This window comes from Panthera onca, chromosome C1 (genome assembly GCF_046562875.1).
Source record: "Panthera onca isolate mPanOnc1 chromosome C1, mPanOnc1 haplotype 2, whole genome shotgun sequence".
NCBI lineage: Eukaryota > Metazoa > Chordata > Mammalia > Carnivora > Felidae > Panthera > Panthera onca.
This window is the reverse complement of record NC_138346.1, coordinates 216,144,902-216,161,449: the sequence shown is the minus strand read 5'-3', so window position 1 is coordinate 216,161,449 and position 16,548 is coordinate 216,144,902. Positions and strand designations below refer to the sequence as shown.

Sequence of the window (16,548 nt, the reverse complement as noted above, 5' to 3'; positions counted from 1 at the left end):
AGGTTACTCTGGTCCAGGGGGTAGAGTGTTAACAGGAGGTGTAGCGCACAAGTTACCACCTCCCAAACTCAAAACGTCACAAGTGAGTGGCATAATACAGACACGGGAGAGCAGACGGTGGCACATCCTCGTGTGATGTGTAGGCAGACGACCCTGCAGGGATCATGACGCTTCCAAAGAGGAGCTTACTGGTTAAAATTTTTCCAACCCTTAGGTTTCCTCCCTCAGAGAAATACTTTCATTTCTGAATAAGATGTTTAAAATATTGTAACTTGAATTTTTTAAAATGCTTTATTTTCTATTGTCAGGCCTATGATAAATTACAAAACAGTATTCTTAAATCATTTTGTCTATCAAGATCTACTTTGTAATGTGTCCAGTATTTTAAAGTAATACAGCTATTTCCTTTAAAATATATACATTTCCTTTAAATTTTAAAATACATACATACCTAAAATATATGCATAAAATATATACATTTCCTTTAAAATATATACATTTCCGTCTAGTAACCTGGAAAGGATGTCTTCACCTGTATTTGTTCCAGATTTTTACAAAATCTCACGGCATTATGAAAAAGTGTTATCGGAGTTAATAAACTTTCAAGTTCTAGAACTGAAGTCTCTATGGAGAATCCAGTGTTTACAAAAAAATACGTATGTTTGGAACATCTTGGGCTTGAACTCTCACGAGTAGGCAAGACAGTTGGGAACGTCTGTGCAGATGGCATTCCTGCAGTTCTGAGAGCAAAGCATCGCCAGCAGCAGGCGTCTAAATAATGTATGGAGGAGTTGGAAACAGAGAAGGACTCTTCCAGCTAGAATCCGAAATTCATGGCTTTTCAGATATTGAAAACCACCAGGAACTCAGGGCAAATAACCTCTATTATGATTAGTAGTATTAGCTAGAAACAGCCAGGATTGTTTCTTCTTTTCTCTAGGTACCAGGTAGCACATCTTACTAGCAAAATTTTTCTTTTTCTTTTTTTTTTTTTTTAGGATTTTAATTTTTTTTTAAGTCATCTCTACACCCCCAGTGTGGGGCTCGAACTCATGATCCCAAGATCAAGAGTTACATGCTCTACCAACTGAGCCAGCCAGGTGCCCCCCCAAAGTTTTCTTTTTTATGGAGTTTTCAATTCCCCTCCTTTCCCCCTTCTCCCCCCCCCCCCCGCCCCCCATCCCACCCCCGCCGCCAACAGTGTCTCCACCTGACCTCGTTCTGGGATGCTACTTCTGAGGTGAAAACTGCCAAATGTAAGAGTTACTGCTGTATACCAGTCTCAATTAGATATTTTGCCTGTTTTCGATTGCCTGGTCCCCGATACATTTGATGGGATTGATTAGGTAAAAGGTAGCCCCGTGAGAAGGGAAAGGACCACCTTTAATAACTTGGCTGGAGAAAAGTGCATCATAGAAATGACTAATGGAAACATATTTTGCTCTGCATGCTGCCCTTCGCCTTGTCCTTCTTAAAACTCACATTCCATATTTCTAACAGATGAAATTAAGTCACTTATTCAGTAAATCCACGTTGAGAACCTCCTGTGTGCCGGCCATCCCGCTAGGCCTCGGGAGTATTGCGGTGAACAGAACGAGTGTAGCTTCGTAGAGCTCACACGATTTCTCCTTACTTTTCTATCCGACTGAGCTTCTGGAGGTAGAGGCTCACACCTTACTGGTTTTTGTATCCCCGGCGGCCGCCACAACGTCCTGAGTTTTCTTGTTCGCTGTTACCTCTGCAGCACCGTAGCAGACCAGTGCCATAGTGGAGCCTTGGCGAGTAGACCTTTGCGAACGACTCTGCTGTTCCGTAGCTCTTCCCAAAGGATTTTAGGTGTTGGGGGGTTTTTGTCGCTAAAGCCGAGCACCGCAGATCAACCTGCTGGTGGCTAATTAAAGTATTCTTGCCTCCTGACACTTCCTGTGCATTTTCTGCGCTGTCAGCTCTTAGGTGTTAGGGTTGTCATTTCCCGTTTTCCCGTATGCACTTAAATGCCATTCCACTGTCACACCTTTGTCGCGTCCAGGTGAGGGACATTGTCGCTTGTCCCCGAGTCTCCTTACGGCACGTTTTCTTTAAAAACCTCCTTAGTCTGAGTGGTGATATGCTCCCCGGGTCTCCATCCACTCTCCTCTTGCTGCTTTAGAACATCTCCTCCGTGCTTGTGAGATTTCTTCTTTCCGCTGTGTACTGGAACTGTTGAGGCAGCGTCCTCCAAATACGTGGCTTTTTGAAGTCAGCAAGCCTGAAATGTTCTTCTCTTTCGTAGGCTGTGAAGGTGGGTGTCGAATCTGCGTCAGAGGTCCTGATTTCCTTTGCTCTGGCACCAACCAGCTGCAGTTTTACTACGTCGAACTCCAGCTGGATTTGCTGCTTTTCCGACCACGCAGTCGGCTCCTGCATGATTTGGGGTGCTCTCGCGTGCTTCCCGCGTGTTGTGATATAGCTGAGCTCCTAGGGCATTCCGCTCAGCCTTAGTGTCCTTGGAGAATAGGTTTGACATCTCTGCCCTCCTGCGCCTCAAGCTCTGGCATTGAAAGAGCTCAAGGGAGAAATCATGACGGGTTTGCTGTGCCCCCTTGTAACATTCCGTTTCCTAATCGCTGTTGTTTTAGCAGCATCCTAAACCATTTTCCTTGGCGCTTCCACGACTGAATAGCGTGAAACACAGACCGTGGAGAGGAACGACGAATCCAAAGTCAATGCAAATGAAGAAAGTCTAAGAAGAATTGCTAATTTCCCTTTGTCTTGGCATATAGAGTTGGGGAGTTTTTAAAAAGTGGAGTACGCAGGGTGGTGTTTTTTTTTTTTTCCCCTAAGGCTAAATTTAGCCATTGCTTTGGAAAATCAGAGTGGTACAGCCTGTGCCTTATCTCTGTCCGGCCCTTACCCTTCCCTTTGCACTTGGACATCTTAAATGGCTTGCTGGAGAGGACAGCTTAATGTGCTCTGGTGGCCCCATTTATTCTGGGAAGGAATTAAGTGACTTCATTTTCCCTGCCTTTCCGAGCTTCCTGAAAAATTTAGGAGACTTCCTAAGCAGCAGTCCCTACAGAAATAGTTCAAGTCATACCTCCTTTTGCTTCATGAGCTTCTCCTGCCAGCGTGGCCAAGAGCTGCAAATGGAATGAGAGACAGTCTCTCGTTCCCAATCCAAATAGCAACAGGAGGGCACATGTGCACTTGAGCTACAAATAACGCGTTTTAAAATAGCAGGTGGTATTTGATGATTGCTCCTTCATTCATTTACCTGCCAAGGCAAAACTTTCTCTTCTACTCTGGCAACAAGGTGACTCCAATCGAACAATTGTGGCAACAGGTTCTCGTGTTTGCAGGTATTATTTGTTAGCTGATTTTCAGGTGTTCAGGTCCATGCATACCTCACGAGGCTGTTCTAGAAAGTGGTTTTTTTTTTTTTTTTAAGACACTAAAAATGTCCTGTTTATACAACAACCCAACCTGACAAACTTGGGAAGTGCTTTTGTTACAAACTACAGACACTCCTTCCACAAGATGTGCGCCCAGCCCTTTGTGTCCCAGAGATCCCATTTGGCCAGGGGAAGGTAGGCACATATGAAAGAAGGGGGGGGAGGGTCTGTATTTTTAACGTGAAGCTCAGTGGATAACGAGTGACGTTGCTATGAAACCACAGTTTGTGTCTGTAAAGAAGTCAGCTGTGTCTCAGCTCTTCTGCCAGAGTCTCGCACCAACACACTGCAGTGACGTCACTTCCTCACCTGAGCTGAAAGGAAGCAGCAGCCAGCCAAGGAGACTCCTAGAGCTTTCTTGCGTGCTTTCAAGTCAGTTCCATTGGGTTGTGATCATTCTGACCAGCCAGCCTGTCCACCGGACCAAGTGGTAGATTACTGATGGGTCCACAGCCACCTGGAGTCCACTGGGGCTGACAGAGGTGGCTCAGAGCCCTTGCCCCAGAGTTTGGATGACGTCAGTAAGTCAGCTTCCAGAAGAAGCTTGCATTAGAAAATAACAATTCTTTTCCACTGACGGAGCACCCACTCTGTATCTGGTGCCAGGGATCCAAGCAAGCTCCCTGCTTTCAGAAAGCTCCCTCTGGTAGAAATGGCCCATACAGGAAAACAACTCGGCATTCGTTTGCTAAGTACCATTAGGACCCAGGGCAAGAGAGGAAGGTTCACCGGGCACAGTGGAAAGAGCATGGATCTGGAGTCCTGCCTGTGTTCAAATCCCTGCCCTGATACTTACAAGCAGCATGACCTTGGGCAAGCAACACATGGCCGAGCTTCAGCTTCTTCGTCTGTAGAATGAAGAGGAAAAGCTTTCTTTCATTTTTTTTTTTTTTTGAGGACTAGAAACAATACATTTGCAATGGCCCACTGTAGATGTTCAGTAATAATACTGAAGTGATGTGTAAGCCACACTCTGAAGAACAGACAGCTCACCAGGTGGACACGGGAAGAAGTCGGCATGCCCAAAGGTCTAAAGGTACATCAAACTCACGGTGGACTGAAGAAGAGTGAGTGATGAGAGAGTCCCTGAAAAGTAACCCGAGACAGTCGGTAAAGAGTATTCTTTGCCATGCCAGAGATCTTCAATCTTATTTTGTAGGTCGAAGGGGCGGGATTTAAGTTTTTAAAACTAGATTATCGACCTCATGTCAGAAACTTGCCCTAGGGTGTATTGCTCAATGCGGCCCAGAAAATGTGTTAGCTTCCAAGACTTACAGAGAGGGAATCTAGAGGAAACAGTAGGTACAGCTGAGTGCTAAGAGCCTGGGAAGTCTGGCCAGTAGCTGCTTTCCTGAAGTAGACACTTTCTTACATCAGATCCTCAAATACTTGGGATCTTGCACTTTTATAGAAGCAAGTGCCAAACTTTTCTAAACTTAGAACACACTGTGGGAAGTCCGACTTCATCAAAGTTTCTCTGTCTTTAAAATTTCGGTATTGTTTCGGAACGTTTCATTCTTAGGGAAATATTAATTTGGGACATTTTAAAACGGGTCCCTTTGAGGGTTGGGAATCCCTGTCAAAGAAAGACGAAAAGATGACCCGTGACTGCTGCTGTGCTGTGTGACACGGGAGGCTGGGACACGGTGAGCCCAGCATGGGAAAAGGGGATATGAAGCCTCAGCAAACCATTCAGTGACCCTCGGGCCAGTGACTGGCTGGAAATGTTCCTTCGTCTTGACCTTTGTAATACTCAGAGCTGTTCTGGGATTATGAGTATTTTTTCTGTATGTTTTGTAATATTGTTGGGAAGCTCTAAGAACTGGAGTATAACAGTAGTCGTCGAATAAACTACTGTGATAGGTTCTGAACCTGTATTTTTGAGTTGCAGAAATCAGGCCTACAGGTTTCTTTTTTGTAGTTTAATACATCAGTAAAGATTTCAGTATTTAATACACGGGTTTATTATATCTAAGTAACCCCTAGTTATCTTACCTACATTTAAAGTACCCCCCAGAAGGCTAGAATGGGCACCGCAGTGCTCCGTTAGAGGTAGGGATGTCCGTATGGACTCACATTTATTTTATTCCAGCGTATTATAGATAGATTCAGAACAATTGTAGATGTGTGTGCATACATGGGTTGTACTTACGTGTGTTGCCTTGCTCTTTCCGCTGGGAGGGCCTAGCAGCGGTGAGACGCCCCAGGAGCAGCGAGCACACCCAGCAGCCAGACCTTGGCCTCTAAATGCCATCCTCCAATAAAAGAAACCAGGGCTCCTTAGAGAGATTGCTGACTCTAGGGCTGGGACAGGGAAAATAAAAGAGGAGTCCGGGCATCTTATAATGCCAGAAAGTAAGGAAGTACTCGAAAAAGAAGGGAAGAGGCTGGGGGTATGTCAGAGGGACACAGACGCCAGCCTGAAAGATCTCCCAGTGGCCAAAGCCGGGACAGTTTGAGCAATAAGCTAACCTAGTATTGGATTGTGACCAAAGTGTAAAGTGTTTGTGGATATAAATAAATGGCTTATATGGATACAAACAAACTCAGAAAGACAGATCTTCCTTATAGGAGCACTCCAAATAATATATGTGGATACTCCCACCCACATCCACAAGGGAGAGCTTTATTCCCTTTTCCTTGAGGGTGGGCTGGACTCACTGACGTACTTCCAAACAATGGAGTATGGAAGCAGAAGAATTGTGACTTTATCAGAGCAAACCTGGCAGACCCTACCTTCACCAAAGATCAGGGTCCGCATCGGCAGGACGTCAGACACTACCCGTGTCGTATGACGAGCCCTTGCCTCCGTGATATTCTTCCTGAAAATTCATGACTCCCGTCCGATCATTAGAAAACACATCAGACTACCTGAATAGAGGGACATCTACAAAGCACGTGTCCGGTGTTCCTCAAAACCACGGACGCTGTGAAAATAAGGGCCGTAGAGAAGATCGCCACAGCCGAGGAGAGGAAGGGCGTGGAACAGCCAGAGGTGGCGTGGCGCCTGCAGCTGGATCCCAGAGCTGAAAAGGGACGTTAACTGTCACGGCAAGTGTGTTTCAAGTCTGTAGCTGAGCTCGTCGTGACGTACCAGTGAGTGTCTGAGTTTTGACGGGTGCACTGTGGATCCGCGAGATGTCGGTGTTAAGGGAAACCAGACAAAGGGTTTATGGGAGGCATACCACTGCAACTCATCTGTAAATCTAAAAGTATCCAAAATTTTCAAAAATGCATTTTTTAGGGGCTCCTGGCAGGCTTGGCCAGTGGAGCATGCAACTCTTGATCTTGGGGGTGTGATTTCAAGTCCCACGTTGGGTGTGGAGGTTACTTAAAAATCTTTAAGATGCCTTTAAAAAAAAGGGGGGGTCCCATTGGTATAACTGGGTAAAGAAAGCCTTACCACTTTAAAAAATGTCCTATAGTAGTTTATCCCATCCCCACGAGGAACAAAAGGATGGTGATATCTCCTCTTTCCACGAGAGAAAATTGAGGTGCAGAGTGGTCATTATTTGAAAGTCACGCGGCCACAGGACTAACCCTGCAGCTCTCGGCTCTGTCCCGTGTTCCTTGCAGCCTGTCACAGCTGCCCGGTCTAAAAATGCCGCTTCTGCTAAAAGGGGTGCGGGACGGGCTCGTGAAGAGGCTGAATGAATCACGAGCCAGACTGTCGCTGCAGAGCCATCGGAACTCTTTCCTTCCTGTCTGGGGCGCAGGCATGCGTGTGCGTGTGTCTTGAATGTCGTGGGAAGGACCTGTGTGGCGCCGCAGAGTCCTCGTTCCCCGAAACCATGCAGGTAAACGGGCCGCTTTAGAGACCCGCAGGGCGCAGAGGCAGACCCGTGGGAAGACACCCCAGCTCGTCAGCCGGGAGAAGAAGAAAGCAGCAAGGAGCGAGGAGGTAAGATTCGACGGGCGCGACAAAGTGGTGTCTGCTTCGTTGCGGAGAGCGGCGCAGGTGGGCAGATTTTGAATAGTTTTCAAGTTCAGCCGGGTCGGACTCGGCTGTGCGCGTGAGAAGGGAGCGTGCGGCCTGGGGTTGCCGACACAGCTCGTGCGGCCAGGCCTGGCGTCGTTCGCAGGAGCTAATGTCTCGTGCGGCCGGGCACGCAGGTGCACGGAGGGCTCGTTCTCGAGGAAGGAGGTGGGGGCTCAGAGCGGCGGCTCCCGAGGGTGGCCCCGGACCAGAAGCCTCAGCGTCACCTGGGAACATGCTAGACGCACAGCCCGGCCTTCGAAGTAAAACAGACTCTGGGAACAGGGCCCACCCTTCTGTTTGAAGAAGCCCTCCTGGGGATTCTGATGGCACCTCGGGTGTGGGAACCGCTGGATGGGCGGAAGCCTCCTGTGGGGCGGCATCCGCAGCGAGGGACCAGCACCGTGGGCAGCGCGCACACCCTCCCCCACGGAGGGGACGCCCGCGCCACCCGGAGCTTCTCCCCACCCCGGGGAGGAGGGAGCTGCTGTGCGGACCTCGCCTTGCCCCAGTCTTCAGAGCCACGGGTTGTAACGTGACTTGTCCACACTTCTCCAAGGGGTAGGGGGAAGAGTGGGAGAGCCTTCTGTGTAAGCAGCAGCTTGTTCCTTGGGCGAGGCAGACAGAGCCCTGACACTTCTAGACAAGAACTCCGAGCCGGGGGGCCGACCAGGCGGGAGCTCGTGGAACAGCCGGCTTTCCTCACCGGGACCCCCAGAGTCCACAGTGCTCGGGAAACAGGTGCTCCTGGCGTGCTGTTCCCGCAGCCTTGGGCTCACGGAGGACTAGCGGGGTCGCTTCGCTCAAACTGTCCTAAGGACAAGGGGCTGGGAATCCCTCAAAGCTGAGTCACTGCTGGCTTTGTTCGAAACTTCGTGGGAGAGAGCTGAGGCCAGCTTCATCAGCCCGCTAGAGCTACACATGTTTTGTTTTCTCTCTTCTCACCCCTCCCTCCCACACATTCGTTTAAAAATCCAGTCTATTCAGATTGCGGAAATTACTCGTTAGCCAACAAACGAGGGCACGGGTGTGTTCACTAATGTTCACGTCACCCCCAGTGCTTGGTACGTGGTAGGTGCTCAGTAAATGTTCGTGCGCGTAAGTGAATCCCAAATCTACTTTTTTACTCTAACCTAATCAGAACTTTTTTTTTTTTGCCTCTAAGTAATTCTATTCCCCTTCTGCTGTGATCAATCATAATATACACTCCAGGCCATACGTATAGCTCTGCATTTGCCAAGTATCTTACAATACGGTTTCCACGCCACCCCAAAACTGTGCCACCAAAGCAAGCACAAAGTCGTTGCTTTTGACTTGCCAGTAATGGACCCGCGAAGGCCATCACTTCATCCACCGGGTAAGCTCTGTGGATGGAGCTGGGCGCTGGCCCTGCTCAGAGGAAAGGAAGTGTGATCAGAAGGTCTCTTCTGAGTCTCGGTCAACACAGTACAATCAGGTCTGTGCTCTACGGGCTGCCGGCTCAATCAATCATTTCCATTCGAGGCTGTTTCTTATTATTAATTATCACTGCCTTCCCCCTTTGGAGTTGAGAGGCTCAGAGATGCCATTATGTATGGTATAATTTTGTTAAGAGGCAAATAATTGCTTCTGAGTATCTTCACCAAGTGCTTCTTGGAGCAGTTTAATAACGTGAACGAGCTAACTGCATGGGGATGGCGCTGAACACAGCCCAGATCAAAAGCACACAGGAACCTTGGTGGCGGTCACAGAGTCACGGTGACTGTTAGTGTTTTGATCTGGAGACGCCGTGGTCTGTGTTCCGTGACCTCAGGGAGGGTCTGTCTCTGCAGGCTCCATGCTGGGTAGGAGACGGGCGGGCACGAGAGGCTGACCTCACTGTGGCACTGCGGACACCACGACGGAGCCACCTCCATGGGGCCAGGTGGCCGGGCGAGCACCCCGCCAGGGCGGCCCACAGCTGGGCGCTGCTCCCTGTGCCCTTCTGCCCCTCTGCGTGACATGGCAGGTTGTTGTTGGCCACCAGGCTCCAAACAAGTGCTCGAAACAAGTGAAATGGATTCTGAACACGCCTTTAACAGGTGCAAGTTATGTGGGCTTGCAGAAGAAACTGTTGGGAGGCGGCTATAGACGCTTCCCCCGTTTCGGTGGGACGCCGAAGGATCTGCAGGTGGTTGAATGGACGGCACGGCGGGGAATGTGCAGGGAGAGCTGATGCGAGCTCCACAAGGAAAATGCGCTGTTCTCCTTGGAGTCCAGCTAATTGAAGGGGAAGATTCCTCATCCCCTTCATTTGGAAGGGCTCCAAATAAGAGAGTCCCTCATTCTGCAAAGTGTCCCTCTTCTAACGGAGAGGGCAGGCTGTTAGGACTCAGTCCCACCCCTGAAGGCATCTCGTGTCTTCCGTAAGGGTCACAGGATGGCAACGACTGTGCAAGCGCATGCCGTGCCCACTTGGAGTCCCTGCCTGTTGGTGACCGGGCCACCGAGATGCTCAGCAGCAGGGGCCTTGGTGTTTGTGGATCGTGTGTGTGTGTGTGAGTGCACACTTGGCACAAAGACGTCTGTCACTTTTAAAGGGGAAGGATTTTTCCTTTAGTGTTGTTCCCGGAAATAGCTTTATTAAAAAATAATGTCACGATTTTTTGAACAGCAGTCTTCCCCTTCTGGCTTTGTGGTTTAGTAAAGTGGAACCAGTTTGACACCCGGTCCTGAAAATTTTCCTGTGAAACACGTATCTACTGCCTTGTTACTGCAAGAAAATGTTCTCTTCCCAGGGGTGAACCTGACTCCTGTGTCTCTTCTCTTCCCACAAGGTCTCATACTCGTGTCATATAGTGGTTAAGCTCCAGGCCCCTGAGCCGGAGAGCCCCCCTCCCCGCCGCCTCAGTTTTCCCCTCTGTGAAAAGAGGGTAAGAACAGTACCGACCTCACGATTACTGTAGAGAGTAAATGGGTTAATATTTGTAGAGTGATGGAAACGGTGGCTGGCACTCTGTAAGTGTTAGTCCGCCTGCTGTTTTATTTCTTGTAGGATCAGTAAGCATCATTCACCGGTGTCGGGTTGTATAGTGAGGACGGCCAGGCACGCTGACCGAACACTTCTGGATTCTTCCTTTTCACGATTCGGATGGTTGTATTTTGGAAAACAGTTACGCCTTTAACAATTTGGGGGACAAATAGGTTGTCACAGATGCTCAGTCAATTCCTAGAGAATTCATTTGCCCGAAGATGATGATGATGATGGCTAACACATGTATCTGGAACTTACATGTTCTGAGCATTGGCAAATATTCATTTCATCCTCACGACAAGCCTTCAGGTAAGTACAGTTACCATCCCCAGTTGAGAGGTGAGGAAACTGAGGCACTTAAGGTCTTGTTCAAAGTTGTACACTTTCTCTGTCAGGGTTCTTAAGTACATACTGTCTGGTCCTGGCCCCCCTCTTCGACTTCACCTTCTGCTCTCCTCTCTGTGGTGGTCCAGCCACTGGCTTCGGTTCCTTGAATGCCCTGCCTCAGGGCCTTTGCATTTGCTAGTAACTCACTCCAGTTCTTGCAGACCTGGCTCCTTCTATTCTGGTGAAACTCAAGTGGCCCCTTTCCAGACTCATATAAATTGTAGTCCCGCCCTATGGTTCCTCTTCACATTATCATGTTTGCTTCCCCTGCTAGAGCAGGAAGAGGCCTTTTTCTGACCGGTTTACTACTATCTGGCACAGCATTATTTAAAATTTGTTGAATAAGTTTCGGTGCTAATGAGTTTCATAATGGTCTTAGCTCCTTCTCGCGTGTTTGCATGCAGCCCAAATCGTGTGTCTGCGTGTGTGCACACAGGTGGGTATAAATGCGTGAATGGGGAGGGAGAGAGAGATTCTAATCTCAGTACCGTGGTACAGAATCACAGGCCTCTCTGAGTTACAGTCCTAGCTCCGACGGTGGCGGCCTGATGTTTTTCTTAGGGGTGAAGCACCTAGTTGCACTGGGCTCTGAGAAGACTGTCACGCGTTAAAGGACATGTGTAAGGGTCTCAGCCAGCAAATGATCAACAGATGAAATCTTTTTTTTTTTTTTTTTAATTTGGGTAAAACAGATACTACTCTAAAAAGTACATATATTTACGTACGTGTATCTTTTATACACACACATCTCCCTCTCTTCCACTGATTTAAATCGTATTCATTTCATTTATTTGTTCTAGGGGCCTCCCTATCAGATCTCTCCAAGGCTTCCGTTGGGGAATTTGGCAAAGAGATGGGGTGCCAGGAACCGGAAACCAGGACTTTGACAAAAAGGGATTTTCTGTTCCTTTAGCTGAGAGCTTTGGGCCACCGTAGATGCCCCAGGTCTTGGGTGAGGTGTGAGATTCACTGCCACGTTGGAGAAATCTGGCCTGGACGGACCTGTGTGGTTTGGTTAGGCTGATGATGGTGTTTCGGATGCCGGTCCTGCAGCTTGACGAGGCCACGTGTTAACTCTCTTCTGGAACACGACCTCACTATCACCTGTTCTGCCCTAGATAACCAGTTCAGGATGTCCATCCTAGAACGTCTGGAGCAGATGGAGAGGAGGATGGCGGAGATGACAGGGTCCCAGCAGCACAAACAGGGGAGCGGAGGAGGCAGCAGCGGAGGGGGAAACGGGAGCGGGAACGGAGGAAGCCAGGCTCAGGTACGGGCGTGCACTGACCATCACCTTTCACTCTGTGCTTTATTGATCACAAGTCCCTTGTCTGGTGCTGGTGTCATTCCTGGATTAGTCCCAGGGAGTGCTTTATAATCCCGTGCCCCTAAATTTTGAAATCTGTGTAATAACAGAAGCCTTGAACGGTGGGGCTTCTCGGTTGTTGACCTCCCTGAGCCTTAAATCATTGCTGCCGATCCCAGAATTCAGTGCTGCTGCCTGGCGGTGTGGCTCGAGGACATCCACTTAGAAAACAGGCCCAGTGGCGACTCAGAGTTCGGTTGGACTCTATTTTGTGTTGTAGATTCCATATCTATTTTAAATATAAATATAAAGCATGATCCAACTCGGCCATTCATAAAGCCTTTTATAAAGTCAAGAAGATCAATATCAGAAGCTCCCAGAGAAGCTGTTTCTGGAATTACTTGGTGTCGGACCACATTAGCCCTGCTATCCTGTTTCACATCTGCTTTCTCATAAATTCCAGGAAGAATTGGCCAAATGCAGGGACGTCACTAAATATTTTTTTAGAGTCCCATTAGTCTTGAAGGCTTTATATAAGTTTTATTTATGGGTCTCATTTTGAGAAATGGCCTGGGCAGAAATTATTTTTCAGGAGACCCTAGAGACAAATTTTCAAAGGATGGATAGCATTCCCCTCTCTCTCTCTCCTACTGAGTTATTATTCCCTGCAAACCCCGAGCACTTTCCCCTCTTTCTTCAAGATTAATGATGATTTCCTGTGAACAATTGCATTTTTAAGTGAAACGTTTGAGTTTTATGTTCCTTGTAAATATCAAGTGTTAATAATGTTTTAATACCAAATGTTAATATTTTGAAACCGAAGCATTTTATGGACCACACCCCAAAACCAAACAACCCCTTCTTCCCCAAATGTTCTTATTTCTTACCTGCCTTCAGAAGTCCAAGGGAAGACTTGGTGCACAGTAAAATATTATTAAGGCCACAACAGGCTTCTTGTTCACCTAGACTCCTACATTTTAGAAAAGAAGTAATCGTTGTTTGTTGTATCTCATGGCTCAAATCAGGGATTCCCATGAAAACCTTCTGTCACCAGAGTTTGCATCAAGGGAATGGAATATACTGTCCTTTTACAGCTCAACCATTCGGTAACTGGCCTACTACAACCTGATCCCATGTTAACTGCTATTGAAGACTCTTCTGTCAATTTAAGGTGGCCTCGATACATATCTGGGTCCACCTTTCGTGATAAAAATGCAGCTCTTTTTGTGAATGCAAAAAAATTTCCCTCCCTGCTCACTAACCCGTAACTTTCACGTGCTCATGAATATGTCTGTCTGATGCATCGGGAGCAGCTCTTGCCTGTCCTTTCCAAGTCAAGGTCGTCCTTCCGCACGTTGGGATCACCCACCTTTAAGATGTTTTGACAGCTCTGGCGAGGATGACAGTGTATCGGTCACCCACCTTTTTATTTTTGCAAGGTGTTTTTCCAGACTGAAAAGAAGGAACAACAGTACTTCCATAGTAATTGAATTTTGTGGACTTTATTGCTGGAAAAAAAAGACTTTCTAAATAATACCAGAAATAAGAATCAGGCTAGAAGTATCCTTTATTTGGGGAGGATGTTAAACACAGAACTGCCGTCACAGAGACTCAGATAAACTGTTGAGGTTACTACATTCGATTTTATGTTTCTTGCTTTACCTGAATCGAGAGAAGAAAGCCATAGTTAAAATTAGTGAATTTCTCTTCCCCGTGTGCCTCTATCGTTATTAATATCACTTAGATTTGAAGGTCCCTAAAGCTTTCCCCAAAGGATGGGATCGTCACTAGACTTTTTAAAGTGCTTCTTTGCGGGGCGGGGGGGAGAAAAGATCCCCATCTAAGTGACTTAATTCTCCTTCGGGAGGAGCAGGGAGGCAGAGGTCTGGGTGTGTCCCCAGATGCCAGAATTGGGACAGCCACCCTGCTTTTCTCTCCTAGTAGTCTACGGTCCACAACGTGTACTTCAGCTGGAGGCTAGTGGCACTTTTTTAGCGGTGTATGCTTTCCCCGAAACGGATCAGCATGATGCTCATAATCCGCGTGTCAGCTGTAGTGGACTCCGGTGTTCTCAGCATTACGGAAGGTCACCCCGTGCCACACGCGTGGATGCGTGCCGCCGAGCTGAAGCTCGCGCATTCTAGTCTGTTTCGCGATGCCCCTTTGTGCACGGTTTTGTGTTTCCTGTTCTGAGCGGCTAATCGTAAAGCATTTTGTTTCTCCTACATGAAAAGGTTGACTTGGCGGAGGGCCCTGGGTCCGCGGTGGTAACACACACTTCCTCCTCCTAGTGTGCCTCTGGCCCCGGGACGCTGGGCAGCTGCTTCGAGAGCCGTGTGGTTGTCGTGTGTGAGAAGATGATGAGCCGCGCCTGCTGGGCCAAGTCCAAGCACTTGATCCACTCAAAGACTTTCCGGGGAATGACCCTCTTGCACCTGGCTGCTGCCCAGGGCTACGCCACCCTCATCCAGACCCTCATCAAATGGCGGTAAGGCCGCGGTGCGGACGGCTAGTGGGCACCCTTGCCCGTCAGCTCGCACCTTCCTCTTGGGCGATTCCACTGGTGGAGAGAAATCTGGCCATTCAGTGAGCTTGACAGCCTGTGAGCAAAGGGCTTTCTCGGAGGACAGTTCCCAAGGGAATCTTACACGAACTTCTGCCCAAGAAATGGCGAGCGAGACGTTGCACTCTCTGCTTTCCTCGGGGCTCATAATCCGAACCGCCCTGTGAAATTAGGGACTCTATCTTCTTCACATCAGGGATGTTGGATGCCCACTTTGGTTTCATCTTTGTGGGTTTGATAACATTCTAGTATTTCTTGGACGTTGATTAATTGTGCGGTAATTTCTGGTACCATCCCTTACAGCACAAAGCACGCAGATAGCATCGATTTGGAACTGGAAGTTGACCCCTTGAATGTGGACCACTTCTCCTGTACTCCTCTGGTAAGGCATGGGTTCATTTAATCCCTGAGCCGTTTTTCTAAACTGGCATGGGGATGTGGTAAGGTCTTATGGCCCCATGGAGATGGTCAGCAAGGACCAACTTGTCCATTGGTGGGAATAGCAAAAGCGGAGGATGTTTTTTAACTTGTGCTGAGAAAGCTTGCTGTTTTCTTTGTTTTAGATGTGGGCGTGTGCTCTCGGGCACTTAGAGGCTGCTGTCGTGCTGTACAAGTGGGACCGTCGGGCCATCTCCATTCCGGACTCTCTAGGAAGGCTGCCTTTGGGGATCGCCAGGTCGAGGGGTCATGTGAAATTAGCGGAGTGTCTGGAGCACTTGCAGAGAGATGAGCAGGCTCAGCTTGGACAGAACCCCAGAATCCACTGTCCTCCGAGCGAAGAGCCCAATACAGATAGCTGGATGACCCAGTGGCACAGTGAAGCCATCCACTCACCGGAAGTACCCAAAGGAGTCACCGTCATTGCAAGTACCAATCCAGGTAAAAATGCAAAATGATTACATCTCGGAACTTGGCACATTTCCCATTTGCTTTCGTGCAGCAACCCTCAGAAAAGTCCACAGGATATTCACATACGTTTAAGGGTTTGGTTTTTGGGGTTTTTTGGGTTTTTTTTTTTTTTTATGTTTCCGATTTTTCTTTTAGCTGTAAGAATGCCTACTGCTTCCCCCCTACCCCTCCCAGAAATAAATGCAGAAAGTAGAAAAAAAAAAATCTGTGTCCATTTAAGAAAGAAACACAGATTTTGGAGGACTGACTGAATACAGTATATGCTGCTGGGGAATATTTAAATGTTAGGGACGCATCTTGAGTTCCCGCTTTGCACTTTGTGTCTCTCAGGCAATAGAGAAAGTGTTAATTCTTTAGGGTTCCTAACTTTATCGCCTGTCCTGACTGTCCTTTCTACTGTACTTTTCAGAGCTGAGAAGACCTCGTTCTGAACCCTCTAATTACTACAGCAGTGAGAGCCACAAAGATTATCCAGCTCCCAAAAAGCATAAATTGAACCCTGAGTCCTTCCAGGCAAGGCAGCAGAAACTGCTCTCCACTGCACTGAGTCTGGAACAGCCAAATATCAGGAAGCAGAGCCCTAGTTCTAAGCAGTGTGTCCCTGAGACAATCAGCCCCAGTGAAGGAGTGAGGGACCGCGTCCGGGAAACCTCCCCTCCCGTTCCAGAGACTGCACGACTCCAAGCCTCTGGATCTCAGCCCGTAGTAAAGTGGAGTCCCAAAGATCTTTACATTGGTGTGTCTACAGTACAGGTGACTGGAAATCCGAAGGGGACCAGTGTAGGAAAGGATGCCGCACCTTCACAGGTGCGTCCACGGGAACCAATGAGTGTCCTGATGATGGCTAACAGAGAGGTGGTGAATACAGACATGGGGCCCTACCGTGATAGTGCAGAGAGCGAGGAGTGCACACAGCCCATGGATGACATCCAGGTAAGCACGGACCAGGTAAGCCCGCAGAGGCCGGGGTGGCCGTCAGAACGC

The 16,548-nt window shown here is 48.3% G+C and overlaps 2 protein-coding genes across 19 annotated transcripts in view; both read left to right on the top strand.

Annotated features, from left to right (window-relative positions):
• Positions 1–16,548, top strand: part of VAMP3 (vesicle associated membrane protein 3) — a 160,711-nt gene that overhangs the window by 106,984 nt on the left and 37,179 nt on the right. The gene's annotated exons all lie outside the window — the stretch shown is intronic.
• CAMTA1 (calmodulin binding transcription activator 1) overlaps positions 1–16,548 on the top strand; it is an 852,124-nt gene that overhangs the window by 809,319 nt on the left and 26,257 nt on the right. For 14 of the 18 annotated variants that reach the window (XR_013557729.2, XM_078452479.2, XM_078452477.2 and 11 more), the window contains 5 exons: positions 11,905–12,056; positions 14,384–14,580; positions 14,959–15,037; positions 15,219–15,534; positions 15,974–16,497. Coding sequence is in view for 17 of the 18 variants with exons in the window: in XM_078452479.2 (XP_078308605.1) it covers positions 11,905–12,056; positions 14,384–14,580; positions 14,959–15,037; positions 15,219–15,534; positions 15,974–16,497 (1,268 nt within the window). In the remaining variant the exon portion in view is untranslated. The remainder of the gene's footprint in view (positions 1–11,904; positions 12,057–14,383; positions 14,581–14,958; positions 15,038–15,218; positions 15,535–15,973; positions 16,498–16,548) is intronic. The other 4 variants (XM_078452487.2, XM_078452488.2, XM_078452485.2 and 1 more) reach the window with 1 other exon arrangement.